Genomic DNA, 23,712 nt, shown 5'->3' with positions numbered 1-23,712 from the left:
CAGGAGCGCGCGTCCTTGCATGGCCTTTGCGGAGAGGCTCTCAGGCGCCTTCTGCTGTCGAGTTGGCCCTCATGCTGCCTCTGCCCAAGGGTTCTGGCTTCGCACCCGGCTCTCCTGACCAGCACCTTCCAAACTCGCTTTTCACAAATGGCCATTTCTCACCATTTGTGGGGTGATGTGATTCTAGGAGGTAATGTGGGGTAAAGTGGAGCTTGGAGAGGGGGGCTGGCGTGGGGCATGTGTGGAGCCTGAGAGGTAATATACAGATTAGGGAATTGTGAAGGGGAGTCTGTGGGGTAGGGGCAGAATGATGTGCAGTTTGCTGGGGTGAGGGGTGGGTGGCAATGTGCAGCCTGTGGGTTGCTGTGTCACCAAGACCTACTCTCCACTATATGAGCATAGTCCCGGCACGACCCAAACCTTGGTGTCTCCTGCACCCCACAGGCCTTAGCTCCAATCAGGGGAATGGCAGAAAGCTTTCGTGCAGTTTCCTAGTCACGTTTTTAACTTGCCTCCTTTCAATAAACTGAAAAAAATCTGCCCTCAGCGAAGAAACGCTGCATTTTCTGTTATCCTTACCAACCGGAATAGTCTTTCAGCAATATATATTTATTATGAAATCAGAAGCTATTTTTCAACAAATGTGAATATTGACTATGTACCCCCCCAAAAAACACACCCCGGGGGAAGATCTCCCTAGAATCAATGGTCTGGAATCTTTTCACCTGTCTCACACTCCATGCCCCCTTCCATTTTTCACCCCCTAGCAGTCTCTTGATTATGCATTCACCTTGGAACTATGATTCTGGGATCTTGCCCATTTATGTCTGCTTGCTAGCTGTGTGGCAGCAAGTGAATCACCAAACTACTCTGAACTAAAAACACCAACCTCATAGACTCTATTCATTTATTCACTCACTCAACGCATGTTAACTGAGCACCTACTCCTGTTGAACCCTAGGCTGGGTGCTGGTAATAACATCAGTGAACAAGGCAGATGCTTTCCTTACTCTCATGAAATTGGTCACCCAATTGGGGAGCCAGACAATAAACCAATACATACAAAACTGGTGGTATGCGTGTCAATGTAAAGAACATGCTAAAACTAGAAAGAATACAAAGACTTCTAATTTAGGTTGTAGGTCATGGAAGGCCACTCCAAAGAAGGGACATGAAAGCTGAACCTGAAGGATAAACAAGAATGAGCCAGGTGAAAGATAATGGGCAGTGATTCCAAGCTGGGAAGTTTTCATATATTCCCAAAGGGGCCATGTGACTAGATGGTGAGGAGTGAGGAGAAGAGAGGCTCCAGTAGTTTGAAGAGTTAAGCAGGAGATAGATTAGGCAAAGCTTTGAAGGCCATGCTAAGAATTTTAAATCAAATCCTAGGGTATAGTGGAAAGCCACTGTATTATTTTTAATATGAAGATAACAGATGGGAGGGAATCAGGCGTGAGTGCGGGAGCCTAGTGAGGAGCTATTGCAGGTGTTTAGGGAAGAGCTGATGATAGCAGTTTGGTTATGGGTGGCAACAGTGGAAGTGGTAAGTAACCAGATTCAGAGCATATTTTGAAGGAAGGGCACACAGGATATGGTGACATAATATATGTGGGGCTGAGAAAGAAGAAGGTATCATGGATGGTGTCTTAGTCTGTTTGGGCTGCTACAACAAAATATCATAGACTGGCTGGCTTAAACAACACAAATTTATTTTCTCACAGTTCTAGAGGCTGGAAGTCTAAGGTCAGGATGACAGTGAGCTCAGGTTCTGGTGAGAGTCACCTTCCTTGCTTGCAGTTGGCTGCCTTCTCTCTGTGTACTCACTGGCTTTTCCTTTCACATTCCAGTAGACAGAAAGAGGGGGGAGGGAGAGAGGGAAGGGGAGAGAGAGAGAGAGAATCTTCCTCTTCTTCTTTTTTTTTTTGAGATGGAGTCTTGCTCTGTCTCCCAGGCTGGAGTTCAGTGGCGTGATCTCGGCTTACTAATGCAACCTCTGCTTCCCAGGTTCAAGTGATTCTCCTACCTCAGCCTCCTGAGTAGCTGAGATTACAGGGGTGTGCCTCCATGCCCAGCTAGTTTTTGTATTTTTAGTAGAGACAGGGTTTCACCATGTTGGTCGGCCAGCCTGGTCTCGAACTCCTGACCTCAGGTGATCCACCCGCCTCAGCCTCCCAAAGTGCTGGGATTACAGGCATGAGCCACCACGCCTGGTCAATCTTCCTCTTCTTATGAGGTTATAAGGTAACCAATCCTATCGGATTAGGACCCTACCCTATGACCTCTTTTAACCTTAATAATTATCACCTAAAAGCCGAATCTACAAATGCAGTCACATTGGGGATTACAACTTCAACATAGGAATTTGAGGCAGGGCACAATTAAGTCCATTGCAGATGGCAACTAGGTCTCTGGCTGTGAGAGTGAGGATTCAGGGAGGAGCAGTTTTAAGAAATTGCTCTGTATTAGTTTTTTCTTGCACTGCTATAAAGAAATACCTGAGACTGGGTAATTTATAAAGAAAAGAGGTTTAATTGACTCAGGTACACAGGCTGTAGAGGAAGCATGGCTTGGATGTTTCAGGAAACTTACAATTATGGTGGAAGGGGAAGCAGGTACATCTTCACACAGCCAGAGCAGGAGGAAGAGAGGAGAGGTGCTACACTTTCTTTTTTTTTTTTTTTTTTAGACGGAGTCTCACTCTGTCGTCCAGGCTGGAGTGCAGTGGCACCATCTTGGCTCACTGCAACCTCTGCCTCCCGGGTTCAAGCAATTCTCCTGCCTCAGCCTCCTGAGTAGCTGGGATTACAGGCGCACACCACCACGCCCGGCCCGGCTAATTTTTGTGTTTTTAGTAGAGACAGGGTTTCACCATGTTGGTCAGGCTGTTCTCGAACTTCTGACCTCATGATCCGCCCGCTTCGGCCTCCCAAAGTGCTGGGATTACAGGTGTGAGCCACCATGCCCAGCCGATACTACACTTTTAAACAGCCAGATGTCATGATTACTCACTATCATTAGAACAAAACTAGAGGGGAAATCTGCCCCTATGATCTAATCGCCTCTCACCAGGCCCCATCTCCAACACTGGGGACTACAATTTGATATGCATTTGCAATATCAATTGCTGCATACCAAGTTCTCTCTGTTTTGGGCCTCTGTAATAGTCACAATGTCAGGTACTGCTGGTGCCAAAGGTGGTATTACGCATTGAGCTGCCTAAAGTCAGTGGTAAGTCTCCAAGAAACCAAGGTCTTGTGCACAGGCCAGATGGGGCTATTGAATGGAGAAACAGTCTCATGAAACATTTTGGCTTCCTTAAGCTCAGCAATGATGGCAATTATTCTTTTTCTCCCCTAGGCAGCTGACATTGTTTTTTGGGAAACAACAGTACTAGGTGTTGGTCATCAGATGGGTCCATGGTCTTCTATATTTCTCACTAAGATGGCCATAACTATTGCAATTCCTGTCAGGGCTTGGAGGCAAAGGCAAGTGGGGCTGCACATGGAAAACACATCACTACCAATATTTCATTCAGTAGTGGGGGCCATGACAACGGAGGTTAGTAGGAGCCCAAAGTCAGAGAACACGATCTGTTTTCTCCTCATCTTGATGCAAGGGTTTGTGGGGATCACAGTCACCTGTGTACTGGTATCTAAAAGGCCTAAGAAGTGCAATTCCTCTCCACTGTTCAGCTGAACTCTAACCTTGGCATAGGGCCTCTGGGTCCCCTGAGTACAGAAGGATCTTGTTTATAACGCCTAAAATCTTTGGATTTTTGTTTGTAACCCCTAATCTTGTTTATATTTGAAAGCTGAGTGTCAGAGCAAAAGTTGCTCAGGATCTCTGATTTGTCTCCAAATCCACCAGGAGAGGTGGAAGGCCATCACTGTGCAGACTCTAGCGGGACCACTTATCAAATCCCCATGGCCTGGTACTTGGCCCTGAATTTTTTAGTGGGGAGCCCATCAATCTGCTTTCGTGGTTCCATTATTGAGTAATCAGACTCAGAGATCTCTTTGGGAAGGCCCTTGCCCAGATAGTCCAGAAGAGGGCACTCAAGTACTATTTTTATGCTCCTTTTTTGGAGGGGAGGGGTCAAATTTTGCTATTTTATCGGAAGCCACTTCTTCTGTGCCTGAGAATTTCTCAGTTAAGATCTGGATCACACTGCAGATTGATGGACTTGACCTCAGGAGGTGGCTTAATTGGGCTTGACAACAAGCAGGAGCAGCATGAACAAACCCGTAAATCTAAGTCTGGTTAATCTTCTCATCTACTGTTCCCACTCCCTCGTAGTAGACCCAAGAGACCACCAGGAGGGCTGCAGGACCTCCATAGTCTCTGCGAAGGTGGTTGAGACATGTTTTTCAGTGACTAGGTACTCATTATGTGTGGACCAAATCTGTCAGAGACCAAACAGTACCCAGCTGAGGAAAGAGATGGTCGTTGGTATACATACACTCTCATCTCCCCACCTTGCTCCTCCTCCTCAGAGAAAGTGGCCACTATCAAGGCGCTATGGAGGAGGGGGTCTGTAGTGATGTACCCCTCAAGGAGCCACTTTCCTTTATGAAGTTTATTTAACAAGATTACCTTTTTCGTAATGGAAGCAAACTAGCCAAGTCTCTGTGGTTTCTTCCCCTAAGCAAGTCTTCCTTCTGGCTTGGCTGCTGGGCATTGACCCTATCTAGTGAGATCACTGGACAAAGTGATTCTAAAGAGCTCTACATTATTTTTATTAGAAGCATGAGTCTCAGTAACATGCTGCATGGCATGTTGTCCGTCAGCCCCAGGGAACTGCTTAGATCTAGGAATAGTTTTGGGGTACAAGTCAGTTTACAGGGTCTCCAACGACTTCTGGCCCCATCATCAGAGAACAGTGTCCAGGGAATTGTTCCTGTGGCTTCTTAGAGCCCCTCTGCTGGATCTCTTATTTGATCCACTAGGTTATCTCAGCCGAGGTGATGGGGATAAACAGGAGGACCGATGGTTACCTTGGAACCAAAAGCTTTTATAAACAATTTTCTATCATCCTCCAAGTATACCCTGTGACTTACAATAGCAATGCCTGAGACCTGCTGGCATGGCTGGTAAAGTGCCACGTGAGGTCTGCTAGCACTTCGCAGGACTCACTGGCAGAGTGCCCGGTCAGATCCTCTGACTCTGGCAAATAATCCATTAGCATCCTCCAGGAGTGCCCTGCAAGGTCTGCTTACACCCATCATTAGTGAATTGCCCCACGAGATTTTCAGGCTCTTTGCTCTTCAAAAACGACATTGTGCATAATCAACTACCCAGCTTGCCATTCCAATTTTTCAAGAGCTCAGCTGAGCTAGAGAGAGCTGAGCTGCTGGGTGTCAGAGTAGTCGATTAAGACGAGTCAAAATAAAAGTAACAGTCAGACTCTAATAACTGCCTTTGATAGTATAAGCAAGGGACTGAACCAGAAAAAGTACCGACTCCTCCATTATTCCATTTTTCCACATGGAGTGGCTCCAACAGGGGTCTGATGGATTAGCACAGATGCAGGGCATCATCATCTCACTGTTAAGGGAGCCCTGAACAAGAGGCTTCTGCCATTTTATGGACCCAGGGGCAGGAGGAGGTGACAGGGAAGGGCTAGGAGTAGAAAAGTACTGAGTACTGAGTCAGCTTGAAGAAAAAAATATTTTTAGGCATCCCCCACTCCCACCATGGCAACAAGAGGTCTTAGCTCAGGTGCTTGAGAAAGGCCTCTGCCAAAGGCTCCTGATAAGGCGGACTCCAAATGGAGGCATCTGGTCTAGGAATGCCGACACGTGTGAGAGCATGATCAGTTAGGGACGTCTGAGTCCTTGACTGCAACTCCATTCACAGACTGCAATGCACGGCTGTGCATCAAGTCTGATGTGGGGAGGGCACGTCCCCCCATGATCCCTGCCAGGTAAAGCTTTTGTAATTGCCTATGGCGAGGCCTGAAAGATCACCCCTAGGTTTTTGGCCAAGAGTTGAATTCACTCTCTCCAGTGGTCCTAGCACTTCCTGTGAGAGGTCTTGCTGTCATTGTCTCTAAAAGCATGAAACAAAGGAAGTCAGATCTCTGCCCCTTTGGAATGCAGCTACTGTGGGGCTAGGTGTTTCTAGTTTCCATTACAGAAATACTGAATCCACCCGTGCCCCTACCACACCCACACAGGGAACTCAGGAGAAGGGGAGGCAGGGCTGTGGTTTCTGGCCTGCTGTGGCACTAGAAGGTTCATAGCAGTGAGTCTGATCGGCTTTCTGGGTGTCAGACCAGACGGAAGAACCAAAGCCAGTCACCATCATCAGTAGTATTCTAGCTCTGGAGCTTACGTGTTCACCAATGACAGTGTCTGCCCAAATCTTCCTTCTGGCTTGGCTGCTGGGCATTGACCCTACCTAGTGGAAGCTTAGGACACACCTATCCCTGGAATTCTGGGCAAATTCTCCCAGCTCAGGAGAGTGGTGGGCTGTTTTTGGTTCCTCTGCTTTTTAAATTCTATCTGTTATGGTTAGTATCAGGCCTCTGAGCCCAAGCTAAGCCATCGTAACCCCTGTGACCTGCACATATACATCCAGATGGCCTGAAGCAAGTGAAGAATCACAAAAGAAGTGAAAATGGCCGGTTCCTGCCTTAACTGATGACATGCCACCATTGTGATTTGTTCCTGCCCCACCTTAACTGAGCAATTAACCTTGTGAAATTCCTTCACCTGGCTGCAAACCTCCCCCACTGAGCACCTTGTGGCCCCTGCCCCTGCCCATAAGAGAAAAACCCACTTTGATTGTAATTTTTCACTACCTACCCAAATCCTATAAAACAGCCCCACCCACCCCTATCTCCCTTCACTGACTCTCTTTTTGGACTCAGCCCGCCTGCACCCAGGTAAAATAAACAGCCCCGTTGCTCACACAAAGCCTGTTTGGTGGTCTCTTCACATGGACGTGCATGAAATTTAGTCCCTTAATCATCATCACTGTGGAAGACAATGTTTATTACACACCTACAGCATGGCAGGCCTTGTTCTGAGTGTTCTACTTGAATCTCTTCATTTCATCTTCTTTTCAGCCCTATGAACTAATTACTGTGAAAATTCCATTGTACAGATGAGGCTCAGAAAGCTAAAACAACCTGCCTAAAGTCACAAATCCAGTAAGTGGCAGATCTGTGACTTGAAACCCTCTGTCTGCATTGAGAGTCTCTGTTCCTCCTATTGAGCCACACTGACTCCCATACTTCTGAAACCGCCTTTGCAAAATTATGACTAAGACAGTGAAAGAGATTTAACTTAACCAACTCCATTTTGCTTCTAACCTCCAAGCTGTCCTTGTTCATTCCTGGGCGTAGGCCCAACTAATCTTGGAAAAAACTTAGTTTATAGTTTAAACAAAGATGGTAATAGCCTTTCCCAAAGCAGACTTCCTTCTTGCCTGGGAACTAGATTGCCTTTGTAGGACCAACATTGGCCACAAGATTAGAAATTACAGTTTAGGAGTCATGCAGCTGGAGGCTACAAGATTCTAACCCTTCCTAAACTGCTCCTAAGATCAGTGGTTGAGATATTTTGTAAACCCTGCACTTGAGGGATCAGCTGGCACCACCCAAATGGATAAACTGGCTCATCTGATCTTGTGGCCGCCACCCAGGAACTGACTCAGCACAAGAAGACAGCTTCGACTCGCTATGATTTCATCTCTGACCAATCAGCACTCCTGGCTCACTGGCTTCCCCCCACCCACCAAGTTATCCTTAAAAACTCTGCTCCCTGAATGCTCGAGAAGACTGATTTAAGTAATAATAAAACTCCAGTCTCCCACACAGCCGGTTCTGCATGAATTACTCTTTCTCTATTGCAATTCCCCTGTGTTTATAAATCGGCTCTGCCTAGGCAGTGGGCAAGGTAAACCCCTTGGGCAGTTACACTTCTTCCTCCCACCTCAGTGCCCTGACCCCTCCATGCCATCTCAGCAGCATGATGTTTACATATGGGTCCTAGATTTGTGTAGTGTTTTCCAGGCAGCAAGCTTAGTATTTCTTCCTGGATACAGAGGACATTTAACGAAGCACTTCCCTTTCTGTATTGCAATTAAGACCAATTGTCTTAAGGTGGGAAACTACTCCACATACAAAGCATAGTGGTTAAAGGCAGGGGTTCTGATACTTGGAGATGTCAGGGACTAATAAAGTTAATAAAATTGGGTCCTGACATAGGTTATTATCTTTTTATTTCACTAATTAAGGACATTTAAAACAACACCATTTACACTACTATTAAAATAATAGTAGACTGAACATGGTTGCTCACACCTGTAATCCCAGCACTTTGGGAGGCCGAGGCAGGAGGATCACTTGAGGTCAGGAGTTTGAGACCAGCCCGGGCAACATAGGAAGAACTAGTCTCCACACATAATAAAAAAGTTAGCTGGGTGTGGTGGTGTGTGCCTGTGGTCCCAGCTACTTGGGAGGCTAAGGCAGGAGGAGTACTTGAGCCTGGGAGGTTGAGGCTGCAGTGAGCTGTGATTGCACCACTGCACTCCAGCCTGGGTGACAGAGTGAGGCTGAAACGGCTTTTGCAAAAATTACAACACTGAGAAAATTATAGCAGTGAAAGAGATCTGATCATGCCAAAGTCCCATCGTGCCTTTGGCCTTCAAGCTGCCCCTAATTATTCCTGGGTTAGGCCAAGCTAACTTGGAGAGACATTTAGTTTATACTTTAAATGATAATAGCCCTTTCCCAAAATTCAACTGCCTTTGTAAAGCTAATGAGAGACCACCAGGCTAGGGGGATAGAGGAGCCTAAATTCTGCTAAGGTGTAGACATAAACGATTGCCAGCTATTGTTCTGGAGGTCACAAGATATGCTACTTCCCCAATTACTCCTCCAGATAACATTACTATTGTAGAACCTAAGACTGGCCTTTTGAGATATCTTTTCAGATTTGTTTGCCTGTCTGACACCAATGGCTTCACCTGGACCTGCCAGCCACTCCTGTGGCCCCACCCAGAAGATATTCAGTGGGCAGAAGGACCATTCCTGCACCCTTATGATTGCACCCCCAACCAATCAGCAGCAAGCACCCATTGCTTAGCCACCCTAACTCCCTCCCTAAAACTATCTTTGGAAAACCCTACCCCTAAATGCTCAAGAAGATTGATTTGAGTAACAATTCTATCTCCCATGTGGCGTGGCCAGCCTTGCATCAATTAAATTCTTTTATTTACTACCATGCCATGGTCTTCATTTGTGCAGCAGGCAGGAAGAACCCATCAGGTGGTTACAATCCTGTCTCAAAATATTTAATAACAGAAATAATATCTAAACCTTGCAAAGAAAGATTACAATGTGGCAGGTTCTGCTCTCAGTCTTTCAATGAAATATCTGATTCAATCCTCATAAAAATCCTGTTCAGTAAGCTTGTTATCCCCATTTTATAGGCAAGGAAATTGAAGAAAAAGAAACAATATGTAAATTGCTTCTGCCTCTGCTGATAACCATTATAGTTAGCATACTATAATATACTGTCTCTCTCTTTCATAAAAGACAAGAGTAACCTTTAGGCCCACAAGGGAGGCCCTGATCTCAGAATTTAGGAATAGCCAAGTAAAACACAGACACCTCTGAGTTTGAGTCTTGGGAAAATGAGCATTGTGTCTGTTTCCTGAAATTTAAGATGAAAACACTAATATCTGTTGTGAGGAGTAAATGACAACAAATACCGAGTATTTACACAGTAACTGGCACATAAGAACCTCCGAATACATACCAGCTGTAAGGCTTATTGTCACTCTTCCTCCTTGCACAGCCCTATGAGTTCATCTCTTGCTGGGAAGAAGCTGAGTATGGATACTACAGACTGGTCCTGTTATTGAGGTCAGATAAATTTGATGTTCCTCCTTCCCTCACTCTCTCCCATTTCCTCCTCCTTGACCGAACTGAAACGGGCAGAAATATTTGGGCTTTACTTCCCATTGGTTGAAATTGTTGCTATAACAGCATTCATAAGCATTCTTTCTGGGAACCCTGGGTAAGAGCTGCTTAAAGACTTCTGAGGCTTCTTCAGCTACTGCTGCTGGTACTCCAAACAACGATCTGATCATTCATGTATCAGAGTTTGTTAGGAATGGGGACTGTCTACAAAAAAAAGTACCTACAGTGGTTCTCCCCATTCATCACCAAGACCCCACACTTGACCATGCTCCCAGCTCTTTCTGCCCATTCTGCCTACCTAGCATCTTATTAGGAAGGTACAGATAAAAAAAGAGCTAGAAAAGGTCATTGGGAGGATCAAGAATGATTTGTCCCCACAGATATGTAAGGATAAAATCCTAGTGTTTTCCTTCTCCCGTTGGAACACAGAGCTCCATGGAGAAAGTTCTAAAGAGGGTCTTCCCATGGACAAAGACTTCACCTTAATTGCTTGGTGTTGGCGGTCATGATTTTGACTCCTGGTTAATTCATCAAGAGCCATTTTGCCAAAATCCAAGTCACAGAATGACCAAGTGAACAAGTGAGCCATTCTTGGAGCAATCAAGTTACCAATGACTAGTTCATGCAAGCTTAAGAAATTAACTGATTTACAAAACACTTTGTTGTTTTTGCAGAGTTTACTACAATTTACTTTGAGTGAATGGGCATGGCATAAGGGCTATGGAGAGCCAGGTCTATAATGTTCTGTGCCTTCAGACATATCCTCTCCCATCGGTCGGTCTTTCCCCAGTCTGGAATGGGCAGTTTCAGGAGACTGTTTTCCCCCAGTAGATGACCCTCTCTCCCATCCCCAACCCACAGCTACAGCAACAGGAACTTAGCTGAAGCCATCCAGCTGACGCCCAAGACCATTCCAGTCAATGAACTAAGGACAAGCGTATGAGTGTCCCCCCACCCCCATCCCAACCCCATGCTCCAGACCTACCCTCATGGCCACTGAGTGGGACACTGGAAACTTTGCCTTCCTGAGAGAATGGGGCTCTCTCTGAGAGTGGGAACATCTCTGTTGTCTTGGCTCCCAGACTGCTGCCACCACAGTGCAACCACCCAAAGCAAAGGGAATCATGGAAGCTATTTCACGTATGCTGACAAAGCCCTGCCCCAGTCCTAGGGGACCTCCCACCAATGTGAAGAGGTGTGTGTGTGTGTAATACAATTGTGGGGTTTTTTTTCTTTTTTTTTATTGTACTTTAAGTTTTAGGGTACATGTGCACAACACGCAGGTTTGTTACATATGTATACATGTGCCATGTTGGTGTGCCGCACCCATTAACTCGTCATTTAACATTCGGTATATCTCCTAATGCTATCCCTCCCCCCTCCCCCCACCCCACAACAGGCCCCGGTGTGTGATGTTCCCCTTCCTGTGTCCATGTGTTCTCATTGTTCAATTCCCACCTATGAGTGAGAATATGCGGTGTTTGGTTTTTGGCCTTGTGATAGTTTGCTGAGAATGATGGTTTCCAGCTTTATCCATGTCCCTGCAAAGGACATGAACTCATCATTTTTTATGGCTGCATAGTATTCCATGGTGTATATGTGCCACGTTTTCTTAATCCAGTCTATCATTGTTGGACATTTGGCTTGGTTCCAAGTCTTTGCTATTGTGAATAGTGCCACAATAAACATACGTGTGCATGTGTCTTTAGAGCAGCATGACTTATAATCCTTTGTGTATATACCCAGTAATGGGATGGCTGGGTCAAATGGTATTTCTAGTTCTAGATCCCTGAGGAATCGCCACACTGTCTTCCACAATGGTTGAACTAGTTTACAGTCTCACCAACAGTGTAAAACTGTTCCTATTTCTCCACATCCTCTCCAGCACCTGTTGTTTCCTGACTTTTTAATGATCGCCATTCTAACTGGTGTGAGATGGTATCTCGTTGTGGTTTTAATTTGCATTTCTCTGATGGCCAGCGATGATGAGCATTTTTTCATGTGTCTTTTGGCTGCATAAATGTCTTCTTTCAAGAAGTGTCTGTTCATATCCTTTGCTCATTTTTGATGGGTTGTTTTTTTCTTGTAAATTTGTTTGAGTTCATTGTAGATTCTGGATATTAGCCCTTTGTCAGATGAGTAGATTGCAAAAATTTTCTCCCATTCTGTAGGTTGCCTGTTCACTCTGATGGTAGTTTCTTTTGCCGTGCAGAAGCTCTTTGGTTTAATGAGATCCCATTTGTCAATTTTGGCTTTTGTTGCCATTGCTTTTTGTGTTTTAGACATGAAGTCCTTGACCATGCCTATGTCCTGAATGGTATTGCCTGGTTTTCTTCTAGGGTTTTTATGGTTTTAGGTCTAACATTTAAGTCTTTAATCCATCTTGAATTAATTTTTATATAAGGTGTAAGGAAGGGATCCAGTTTCAGCTTTCTACATATGGCAAGCCAGTTTTCCCAGCACCATTTATTAAATAGGGAATCCTTTCCCCATTTCTTGTTTTTGTCAGGTTTGTCAAAGATCAGATAGTTGTAGATATGCGGCATTATTTCTGAGGACTCTGTTCTGTTCCATTGGTCTATATCTCTGTTTTGGTACCAGTACCATGCTGTTTTGGTTACTGTAGCCTTGTAGTACAGTTTGAAGTCAGGTAGCATGATGCCTCCAGCTTTGTTCTTTTGGCTTAGGATTGACTTGGCAATGCAAGCTCTTTTTTGGTTCCATATGAACTTTAAAGTAGTTTTTTCCAATTCTGTGAAGAAAGTCATTAGTAGCTTGATGGGGATGGCATTGAATCTATAAATTACCTTGGGCAGTATGGCCATTTTCACGATATTGATTCTTCCTACCCATGAGCATGGAATGTTCTTCCATTTGTTTGTATCCTCTTTTATTTCATTGAGAAGTGGTTTGTAGTTCTGCTTGAAGAGGTCCTTCACATCCCTTGTAAGTTGGATTCCTAGGTAGTTTATTCTCTTTGAAGCAATTGTGAATGGGAGTTCACTCATGATTTGGCTCTCTGTTTGTCTGTTATTAGTGTATAAGAATGCTTGTGATTTTTGCACATTGATTTTGTATCCTGAGACTTTGCTGAAGTTGCCTATCAGCTTCAGGAGATTTGGGGCTGAGACGATGGGGTTTTCTAAATATACAATCATGTCATCTGCAAACAGGGACAATTTGACTTCCTCTTTTCCTAATTGAATACCCTTTATTTCCTTCTCCTGCCTGATTGCCCTGGCCAGAACTTCCAACACTATATTGAATAGGAGTGGTGAGAGAGGGCATTCCTGTCTTGTGCCAGTTTTCAAAGGGAATGCTTCCAGTTTTTGCCCATTCAGTATGATATTGGCTGTGGGTCTGTCATAGATAGCTCTTATTATTTTGAGATACATCCCATCAATACCTAATTTATTGAGAGTTTTTAGCATGAAGGGCTGTTGAATTTTGTCAAAGGCCTTTTCTGCATCTATTGAGATAATCATGTGGTTTTTGTCATTGGTTCTGTTTATATGCTGGATTACGTTTATTGATTTGCGTATGTTGAACCAGCCTTGCATCCCAGGGATGAAGCCCACTTGATCATGGTGGATAAGCTTTTTGATGTGCTGCTGGATTCGGTTTGCCAGTATTTTATTGAGGATTTTTGCATCGATGTTCATCAGGGATATTGGTCTAAAATTCTCTTTTTTTGTTGTGTCTCTGCCAGGCTTTGGTATCAGCATGATGCTGGCCTCATAAAATGAGTTAGGGAGGATTCCCTCTTTTTCTATTGATTGGAACAGTTTCAGAAGGAATGGTACCAGCTCCTCCTTGTCCCTCTGGTAGAATTCGGCCGTGAATCCATCTGGTCCTGGACTTTTTTTGGTTGGTAAGCTATTAATTATTGCCTCAATTTCAGAGCCTGTTATTGGTCTATTCAGAGATTCAACTTCTTCCTGGTTTAGTCTTGGGAGGGTGTAGGTGTCATGGAATTTTTCCATTTCTTCTAGATTTTCCAGTTTATTGGCGTAGAGGTGTTTATAGTATTCTCTGATGGCAGTTTGTATTTCTGTGGGATCAGTGGTGATATCCCCTTTATCATTTTTTATTGCATCTATTTGATTCTCCTCTTTTATTCTTTATTAGTCTTGCTAGCGGTCTATCAACTTTGTTGATCTTTTCAAAAAACCAGCTCCTGGATTCGTTGATTTTTTGAAGGGTTTTTTGTGTCTCTATTTCCTTCAGTTCTGCTCTGATCTTAGTTATTTCTTGCCTTCTGCTAGCTTTTGAATGTGTTTGCTCTTGCTTCTCTAGTTCTTTTAATTGTGATGTTAGGGTGTCAATTTTAGATCTTTCCTGCTTTCTCTTGTGGGCATTTAGTGCTATAAATTTCCCTCTACACACTGTTTTGAATGTGTCCCAGAGATTCTGGTATGTTGTGTCTTTGTTCTCGTTGGTTTCAAAGAACATCTTTATTTCTGCCTTCATTTCATTATGTACCCAGTAGTCATTCAGGAGCAGGTTGTTCAGTTTCCATGTAGTTGTGTGGTTTCGAGTGAGTTTCTTAATCCTGAGTTCTAGTTTGATTGCACTGTGGTCTGAGAGACAGTTTGTTATAATTTCCGTTCTTTTACATTTGCTGAGGAGTGCTTTACTTCGAACTATGTGGTCAATTTTGGAATAGGTGTGGTGTGGTGCTGAAAAGAATGTGTATTCTGTTGATTTGGGGTGGAGAGTTCTGTAGATGTCTATTAGGTCCGCTTCGTGCAGAGCTGAGTTCAATTCCTGGATATCCTTGTTAATTTTCTGTCTCATTGATCTGTCTAATGTTGACAGTGGGGTGTTAAAGTCTTGGAGTCTAAGTCTCTTTGTCGGTCTCTAAGGACTTGCTTTATGAATCTGGGTGCTCCTGTATTGGGTGCATATATATTTAGGATAGTTAGCTCTTCTTGTTGAATTGATCCCTTTACCATTATGTAATGGCCTTCTTTGTCTCTTTTGATCTTTGTTGGTTTAAAGTCTGTTTTATCAGAGAATAGGGTTGCAACCCCTGCCTTTTTTTGTTTTCCATTTGCTTGGTAGATCTTCCTCCATCCCTTTATTTTGAGCCTATGTGTGTCTCTGCACGTGAGATGTGTTTCCTGAATACAGCATACTGATGGGTCTTGACTCTTTATCCAGTTTGCCAGTCTGTGTCTTTTAAATGGAGCATTTAGCCCATTTACATTTAAGGTTAATATTGTTATGTGTGAATTTGATCCTGTCATTATAATGTTAGCTGGTTATTTTGCTCGTTATTTGATGCAGTTTCTTCCTAGCCTCCATGGTCTTTACAATTTGGCAGTGTTTTTGCAGTGGCTGGTAGTGGTTGTTCCTTTCCATGTTTAGTGCTTCCTTCAGGAGCTCTTTTAGGGCAGGCCTGGTGGTGACAAAATCTCTCAGTATTTTGCTCGTCTGTAAAGGATTTTATTTCTCCTTCACTTATGAAGCTTAGTTTGGCTGGATGTGAAATTCTGGGTTGAAAATTCTTTTCTTTAAGAATGTTGAATATTGGCCCCCACTCTCTTCTGGCTTGTAGAGTTTCTGCCAAGAGATCAGCTGTTAGTCTGATGGGCTTCCCTTTGTGGATAACCCGACCTTTCTCTCTGGCTGCCCTTAACATTTTTTCCTTCATTTCAACTTTGGTGAATCTGACAATTATGTGTCTTGGAGTTGCTCTTCTCGAGGAGTATCTTTGTGGCGTTCTCTGTATTTCCTGAATTTGAATATTGGCCTGCCTTACTAGATTGGGGAAGTTCTCTTGGATAATATCCTGCAGAGTGTTTTCCAACTTGGTTCCATTCTCCCCGTCACTTTCAGGTACACCAATCAGACGTAGATTTGGTCTTTTCACATAGTCCCATATTTCTTGGAGGCTTTGTTCATTTCTTTTTATTCTTTTTTCTCTAAACTTCTCTTCTCGCTTCATTTCATTCATTTGATCTTCCATCACTGATACCCTTTCTTCCAGTTGATGGAATCAGCTACTGAGGCTTGTGCATTCATCATGTAGTTCTCGCGCTGTGGTTTTCAGCTCCATCAGGTCCTTTAAGGACTTCTCTGCATTGGTTATTCTAGTTAGCCATTTGTCTAATTTTTTTTCAAGGTTTTTAACTTCTTTGCCATGGGTTCGAACTTCCTCCTTTAGCTCAGAGTAGTTTGATTGTCTGAAGCCTTCTTCTCTCAAGTCATCAAAGTCATTCTCCATCCAGCTTTGTTCCATTGCTGGTGAGGAGCTGCGTTCCTTTGGAGGAGGAGAGGCGCTCTGATTTTTAGAGTTTCCAGTTTTTCTGCTCTGTTTTTTCCCCATCTTTGTGGTTTTATCTACCTTTGGTCTTTGATGATGGTGACGTACAAATGGGGTTTTGGTGTGGATGTCCTTTCTGTTTGTTGGTTTTCCTTCTAACAGTCAGGACCCTCAGCCGCAGGTCTTTTGGAGTTTGCTGGATGTCCACTCCAGACCCTGTTTGCCTGGGTATCAGCAGCAGAGGCTCCAGAACAGCGGATATTGGTGAACAGAAAATGTTGCTGCCTGATAATTCCTCTGGAAGTTTCATCTCAGGAGAGTACCCAGCCGTGTGAGGTGTCAGTCTGCCCCTACTGGGGGGTGCCTCCCAGTTAGGCTACTCGGGGGTCAGGGACCCACTTGAGGAGGCAGTCTGTCCGTTCTCCGATCTCAAGCTGCATGCTGGGAGAACCACTACTCTCTTCAAAGCTGTCAGACAGGGACGTTTAAGTCTGCAGAAGTTTCTGCTGCCTTTTGTTCAGCTATGCCCTGCCCCCAGAGGTGGAGTCTACAGAGGCAGGTAGGCCTCCTTGAGCTGCGGTGGGCTCAACCCAGTTCGAGCTTCCTGGCCGCTTTGTTTACCTACTGGAGCCTCAGCAATGGCAGGCGCCCCTCCCCCAGCCTCACTGCCGCCTTGCAGTTTGATCTCAGACTGCTGTGCTAGCAATGAGCGAGGCTCCGTGGGCGTAGGACCCTCCGAGTCAGGCGCGGGACATAATCTCCTGGTGTGCTGTTTGCTAAGACCATTGGAAAAGCGCAGTATTAGGGTGGGAGTGACCTGATTTTCCAGGTGCCATCTGTCACCCCTTTCTTTGACTAGGAAAGGGAATTCCCCGACCCCTTGCGCTTCCCGGGTGAGGCGATGCCTCGCCCTGCTTCGGCTCATACTCGGTGCGCTGCACCCACTGTCCTGTACCCACTGCCTGACACTCTCCAGTGAGATGAAACCAGTACCTCAGTTGGGAATGCAGAAATCACCCATCTTCTGCGTCGCTCACGCTGGGAGCTGTAGACTGGAGCTGTTCCTATTCGGCCATCTTGGCTCCACCAATTGTGGGTTTTGTTTTCTTCAGTGCCATCTTGACCCAATTTTGAGGCCCTGGCTAGAGGCTAGTCAGTTCCTCTTCTTGAGCAGCTGATTAAATCCACATCTCAACCATTTCCCTTATGGGGCTCTCACATTCCTGGCAACTATGTACCTGCCCTAATCACCACAGGGATAGGTACCAGACAACTAGGGACAGCCCTTTTGCCTAAGTTTCAAATTAACAAATCCACAGGGAGCCCATGAAACCTCCCTTGCCATACCTGGGCTGCCTCCTACAGGTATAGCTCTATCCTGCGTTACAACTTCAGGTGTGGCTCTACCTGGCAGCCTTCTCTCATTTGGAGCTGTAAGTAACAAAGAGTTCTGCCTTTCATCTATCTGAATATATTTATGTGGTATCCTTCCATCCAAGGAACCTATGTTCCTGTCTAACATTTTATAATTATGAAACAATATGGGCATAAAGAGGACAATAAGGGAATCTAGTCCCCTGCTTGTTTCTGATTTTACATGAGGCTCTCCAAATTTAAGGTGGGTAGGGGACCATAAGTGGATATAAATACAATTGCCAACAACCCACAAATGTGGCTCTGGGCACTATGTCAATGAGTTAGCCCTGCTTCACAAGGAACAGCTCCAGTTAAGTAAAAGATTGCTGTTTAATACCACCAAGTCACCCTTGAATTCTTTCCTGGGCAAAGCCAAGAACTCTCCCAGGCTAAGCCCCAGTTTGGGGGCTTGCCTGCCCCACGTCATCTGAACATATACTCCAAGTAATTTTCTAGGTTTAACAGAATTTCAATTAACACAGAAAGATAAGCAAGAAAACACATGATCGATCTAAAAATAAGTATGGAATTCATTTAACTACATATTTATTAGAAAGACAAAACATTAATCTTTAAGACTGACGATGACTGAAAAATGAAATACTAGTCAATCAAAAAGAGATGTCTGAAGTAGCTGTTGGCATATATGACATTAACAGGTGCCAAATATATATGTAGAATGATGGAAGAAATATTGTTTTTCTTGTTTTGAAAAAAGAAGAATGGCTTCTGATTGCTTCTGAATGCGAGTACATGAAATTGCAGGAAATACTCCACAAAGTAGTTGTATATATACTGTTACATAAACCATATCAATATACTGAAACACTAAACAAAATATGCATATCTTGGAATGATGGGATTCAAACAAGCAGACCTATGGCTGTATTCAAGCTTTGATCATGTCTTACTTTTTAACACGTGAGACTTCCAAATCCCAGTGATACTGTGAGTTCACAAACTGCTCAGCATTCACCGAGGCAAAGGAAAATGGCTTTATCTTTTGAAAAAGATGTCTTAATCCACAGTTAACATTTTTTTTTAAGAGAGAGGATCTCACTCTGTTGCCCATGCTGGAGTGCAGTAGCGCGATCATAGCTTATTACAGCCTCGAACTTCTGGGTTCAAGTGACACTATTAACATTATTTTCTAAAACAACTTTTTTTCATTTTTCCTTTCTTATTATATTCATTGTATATATGTTGCCTTACTTCCTAACAGACAATAAATGGATGGGTTAATGATTATAAAGAAAACATGGCAGCACAGAAAAGGGAATCTAATGAGCAAATAGAAGAATGAAAGAAAAATATCTAGTACATACCCAGCAGTCTATTCTGTTTAATTTGTATCCAGAAATATTGTGTACTTATATATTAAAATGAATCCTTAATTCAGCATAATACCCAAGGGTTAGATTTAGTCTGGTTAATGGACTGTTTTAAAGAAATGAGATTGAACAAGAATCCCATGTCATTGTTTAGTTCCTCATTTTCTTTTTATTTTAATTAACTAATTTAGAGATGGGGTCCTGCTCTGTTACCCAGGCTGGAGTGCAGTGGTCTGATCATAGCTCACTGCAGCTTTGAACTCCTGGGCTCAAGCAATCCTCCTATCTCAGCCTCCCAAATAGCTGGGACTACATACAGGTGCATGCCACCACACCCAGCTATTTTTTTCCTAGAGATGGGGGTCTCACTATGTTGCCCAGGCTGGTCTCAAACTCTTGGCCTCAAGCAATCCCCCCACCTCAGCCTCCCAAAGTGCTGGGATTACAGGCATGAGCCACTGTGCACAGCTTATTTCCTTATTTTCTGTTGAAAAAAATGTGAGATTATGTATGTGTATTTTCCCCTCACATTTGAGTCTACTGAACAGAATGGGATGTTTGGTCAATGAATTCCATTATAGCCACTTGTCAGCTGTGATTTGGACAGATTATTTAATCTCTCTCTGTCTTTATTTCTTCATTTGTGAAATAGCAATAAGCTTAATTCACACACAGTACTTGTCACACATTAAGCCTTCCAAAAATTGTAGCTGTTACGATAATCATTGCCCTTTTAAAAATTACACATAAAGCACCACTCCTAGCTTCCGTGAAGGAAACAAGAAGAGGAGGAGACCCAGTCTGAAAATGCAAGTGCTTACCATGCAGGTAGGGAACATAAGAATTACACCCACAAAAGAGTTATGTTTCAGTGAGAGGCCATAAGTCATGACTGTTGCCTCTTAATTAGTGATTGATACTTCAGGTCTACAGGGGGTCTGGAAGGGGAGACAATTGGGCAGGTGAGGTTGAGAAACAGAAGGAAAAAGAAGAAGATGGGTGAAAGGAGGCAGAAAATGCGAGAGGAAAACAGACATGAATGATTTGGCTAGATGAGGAAAGGAGTATAGGAACAGCACAAGCAAAGATAGTCAGAAATGAGCATGGTATATTCCAGAGATTCACTGTGAGTTTGTAGTGTCTAATATGGTTTGGCTGTGTCCCCATCCAAAATCTTATCTTGAATTGTAATCCCCATAATCCCAATGTGTCAAGGGCAGGACCAGGTGGAGGTAACTGGATCATGGGGGTGGTTTCCCCCATTCTGTCCTCATGATTGTGAATGAGTCTCGCAAGATCTGATGGTTTTATAAACATCTGGCATTTCCCCTGCTTGCACTTCCTCCATCTTGCTGCCCTGTGAAGAAAGTGCCTGCTTCTCCTTTGCCTTCTGCCACGATTGTAAGTTTCCTGAGGCCTCCCCAGCCATGCAGAACAGTGAGTCAATTAAACCTCCTTCCTTTATAAATTACCCGGGCTTGGGCATTTCTTCATAGCAGTGTGAGAACAGACTAATACAGTGTCTAAGAGCCATCACTCCAAAGAGCAAACTTTATTGCCATGGCATTAGCCGAAAAACACTTAGGCTATTAGATTGAATGTGTGCTGATCCCTGAGACTTTCTCTAAATAGTTATATAAAGCAACACATATGGAAAAAACAGCTAAGCAAAGAAAAAGATTCAGCAGAGGAAAAGTGGCTTTCTTGGTTATTTATCTTTTCCTGCAGTAAGTATGCAATCATGATTAATTCAAGTTCCCTCCTAGTGTTATTCTATTTAACTGAGATATTGATGTACAATATTAGAATGCTACCAATTGTGAGAGGGAACAAGACAGTTTGGGCATGGTGCCTAAACATCAGGAGGGTGTTAAAAGAGTTATTCAGAGTATCATTTTTATTTTGCCTGTGGATTGAGTCTTTCCTATGGTTCATAGGGGAAAGAATGGTGAGAAGGAGCAGAGTGAGATGAATGAAATTCGATCTCTGTCGTTGGCTGTGGTTGCTACTCTTGGACAGTAACTCGACGACCATGAAGAAGACTTCCTCATTTCCTCACATCCTGCATGTTGACTAGGATCACAGCTGGCAGCTAGTCTCCTTCCTTCCAGTTCAGAATGAATGGACTAAACATTTACTTAGTGGAGAGTTATGCAAAATTTTGATACTATAGAATGTGTTCACCTAACGGGTTGAGCCAAGAAGAGGCTCCCAAATCTAAGTCTGTATGTTAAATAAATAGAAGAGACGATTTAGCATCTTACAATATTTCTGTCGGACTCACTTTTGGAGTTGACCTTTTTGATGTGGTGGGTAGGCCTGTGGAATTTGTGAGAAATCCTTGGAAATTCTTTGTGCTTAAAATGAATAGAATCATATTTTGTGCTCCTTGAGGTGCTGGGGTTGGGGACCTGGGCCAGGGAAAATCAGACTGTGAAACCTCCACTCAGTCTTTACTTTCCTTTCTTCCTTATAAATAATTTCAATCCCACTGAAACCCCTTAATGTGACCAGATGAGTTAAAGGGAGGATAGGGATCAGAGGTAAAGAGAAATTGGTCTTACTGCTTGGCCTCGTGATGAGGGCTATGGAAGGAGATGTTAGGGACTGATTTATATAGGGACCAGAGTTCTATTTTTCCTTTTTTTTTTTTCTGGTAAAGCCCAGCTGGCCAGAGCTACCTCCTTGTGCCCCACTGGCTACCTTCCAGAGGCAGTACCTAGCTGCTAGCCGCTGTTTATCATCAAGCTCCCCACACCTCAACAACAGCTCCAGGCTCAGCCACTGCCATGGATTTCTTTCCTCCTATGTCTCCACAGACTCTTTCACCTTTTGATTTTAAAACATCCTTTGTTTAATTTTTTTGTTTCTCTCGTTCAAAGGGAATGGACAGAGACTCTTCCTTGTTCTCTGCCTTCCCTCCATTATTTTGCCTAAACCAAGATTCTTCGGCTTGAAATAAAAAATCATAATCCAACTCTGCAGTTCTCATAGAGGCCCTAGTTTTGTTTGTGGCCTGTGCTTTAGAGGGGTCCAAATGTATCAATTATGATGCTCACACCTGAATGCTACCTCTGAAATCACCTTTGTCCCCTTGCTTGTGTAACACAACAGAACGTGCTTTTAGAAGGGGTCTTTTGTATTACTAGATTCTAAAATATTGACAGAACAATTTCCAACCTGTTAGCCTGCTTTCTTAAAAAAGTTAATTCAACACCAAGCACCAAGCTAGTTATTGTTCATGTGTTGTGCTTCCAGCTTCAGGCACAGATTTGCAAGAAGATTGGGAGAAATGAGAGTTGTGAGGAGGGTACAAGTTGTATCACTCCCTCAAGGGCCTGTAAGAATGGACACCAAGATACTGAATGCCTTTAGGGGAGGTTGTTTACTATTCCTAGAGGTAAAATGGCCCAGTGCCATGATTGGGGAAGGGACTTGAATCTTCAACCCTTTAAGTGAAATAGTTCTGGGCTAGATAATGTGGTAGGTGCTGAAGAGCTGAACTTGGGCTGGTGTGTGTTTCTCTTAATTGAATGATCTCTGGCCCAGGGGAGGGCATGGCCATTCAGCGGCTGGCCTCTTCTAAGCTGAGCTGTGTGTGTTCTCTTACGTAGGCCACTCCATTGCTCTGGGCCTGCAGAAAGCCCTCTACAGTGCTGTATAAAGGATATAGTCAAAAGCAGGTCAGTATAACAGAGTTCATTTTAGCGGAATTCACATGTACCATTGGCCAAATCTCTACAACAGGATAACTGTGTTTTGGGTCCATATTCCCAATACTGTTTTCATAAAATAGTTTTAGTATATTTGCAAAAGGGAGGAGAGCATCTGCTAAAAGCTTCTTGGGGAAATTCATGCTATAGTTTGGAAATAGATAAAAACATACTTTGTTTTCACTTTAAAAAAAATCTTCGGCTGGGTGCAGTAGCACACACCTGCAATCCCAGCACTTTGGGAGGCAGAGGCAAGAGGATCACTTGAGCCCAGGAGTTTGAGATCAACCTGGGCAACATGGCAAAATCCTATCTCTACAAAGAATACAGAAACTAGGTGAGTGTGGTGCTGCATGCCTGTAGTCCGAGCTACTCGGGAGGCTGAGGTGGAAGGATCACCTGAGCCTGTGAGGTCAAGGCTACAGTGAGCCAAGATTGTGCCACTGCACCCCAGCCTAAGAGATAGAGTGAGACCCTGTCTCAAAAAAAATATTTTGTTTGGTTCATTTTCCCTCCAGAACTCCATAGAGGACTGTATAAATTCACATAGGGAGAAAAAGCAACTCACCAAACCTTAAGATGGTTTCTCAAAATTCCCAGACCCTGGTATACACACATATTCTCCCATACCAGGACACTGAATGCCTTTGGAGGAGGTTGATTACTTTCTTTAGAGGTAAAAAGGCTCAGGCTTAAGGCAGAGCCTTGAGCCTGCAGGCCTTTGAAGGAAAGCATTCTGGGCAGGATGGACTTGGTAAGTGCTGAGGAGCTGAATCCGATATAGTGAGCACTTCCTGTATCTGGGTGACTGGGGAGCCAAGGAAGGGCATGGCCACTTAGAAGCTGGCCTTCTCCAGGGTGCAGTCTATATGTTCTCTTTTGCAGACCACTCCCTTGCTGTGGGCCTGTGTTCCTTCATCTGTAAAGTGAAAAGAGTAGGCTCGATGTTCCCTAAATTCTCTCCATTGTTTACGCAACACATCCTCCAGGAAGGGCTCCCTAGCCAACACAGGTAGGACTGGGGACGAAGTGTGGGCTTGTCCCTTCAGATAT

General features: G+C 43.9%; 1 protein-coding gene across 4 annotated transcripts in view; it reads left to right on the top strand.

The window, feature by feature from the left end:
• LOC737328 (putative uncharacterized protein CXorf42) overlaps nt 1-23,712 on the top strand; it is a 180,330-nt gene that overhangs the window by 44,512 nt on the left and 112,106 nt on the right. Inside the window, exon 3 of one of the 4 annotated variants that reach the window (XR_010154726.1) lies at nt 20,884-21,208. The exons of 2 other annotated variants lie outside the window; for them this stretch is intronic. Coding sequence is in view for 1 of the 2 variants with exons in the window: in XM_063804310.1 (XP_063660380.1) it covers nt 20,884-20,968 (85 nt within the window). In the remaining variant the exon portion in view is untranslated. Of the gene's footprint in view, nt 1-20,883; nt 21,391-23,712 lie in introns of those variants that run through there. One more of the 4 variants, XM_063804310.1, reaches the window with a different exon arrangement.

The sequence above is a fragment of the Pan troglodytes genome, chromosome X (genome assembly GCF_028858775.2).
Source record: "Pan troglodytes isolate AG18354 chromosome X, NHGRI_mPanTro3-v2.0_pri, whole genome shotgun sequence".
Classification (NCBI taxonomy): Eukaryota; Metazoa; Chordata; class Mammalia; order Primates; family Hominidae; genus Pan; species Pan troglodytes.
The sequence above is the reverse complement of the archived record's forward strand: the minus strand, read 5'-3'. Positions and strand labels throughout refer to the sequence as shown.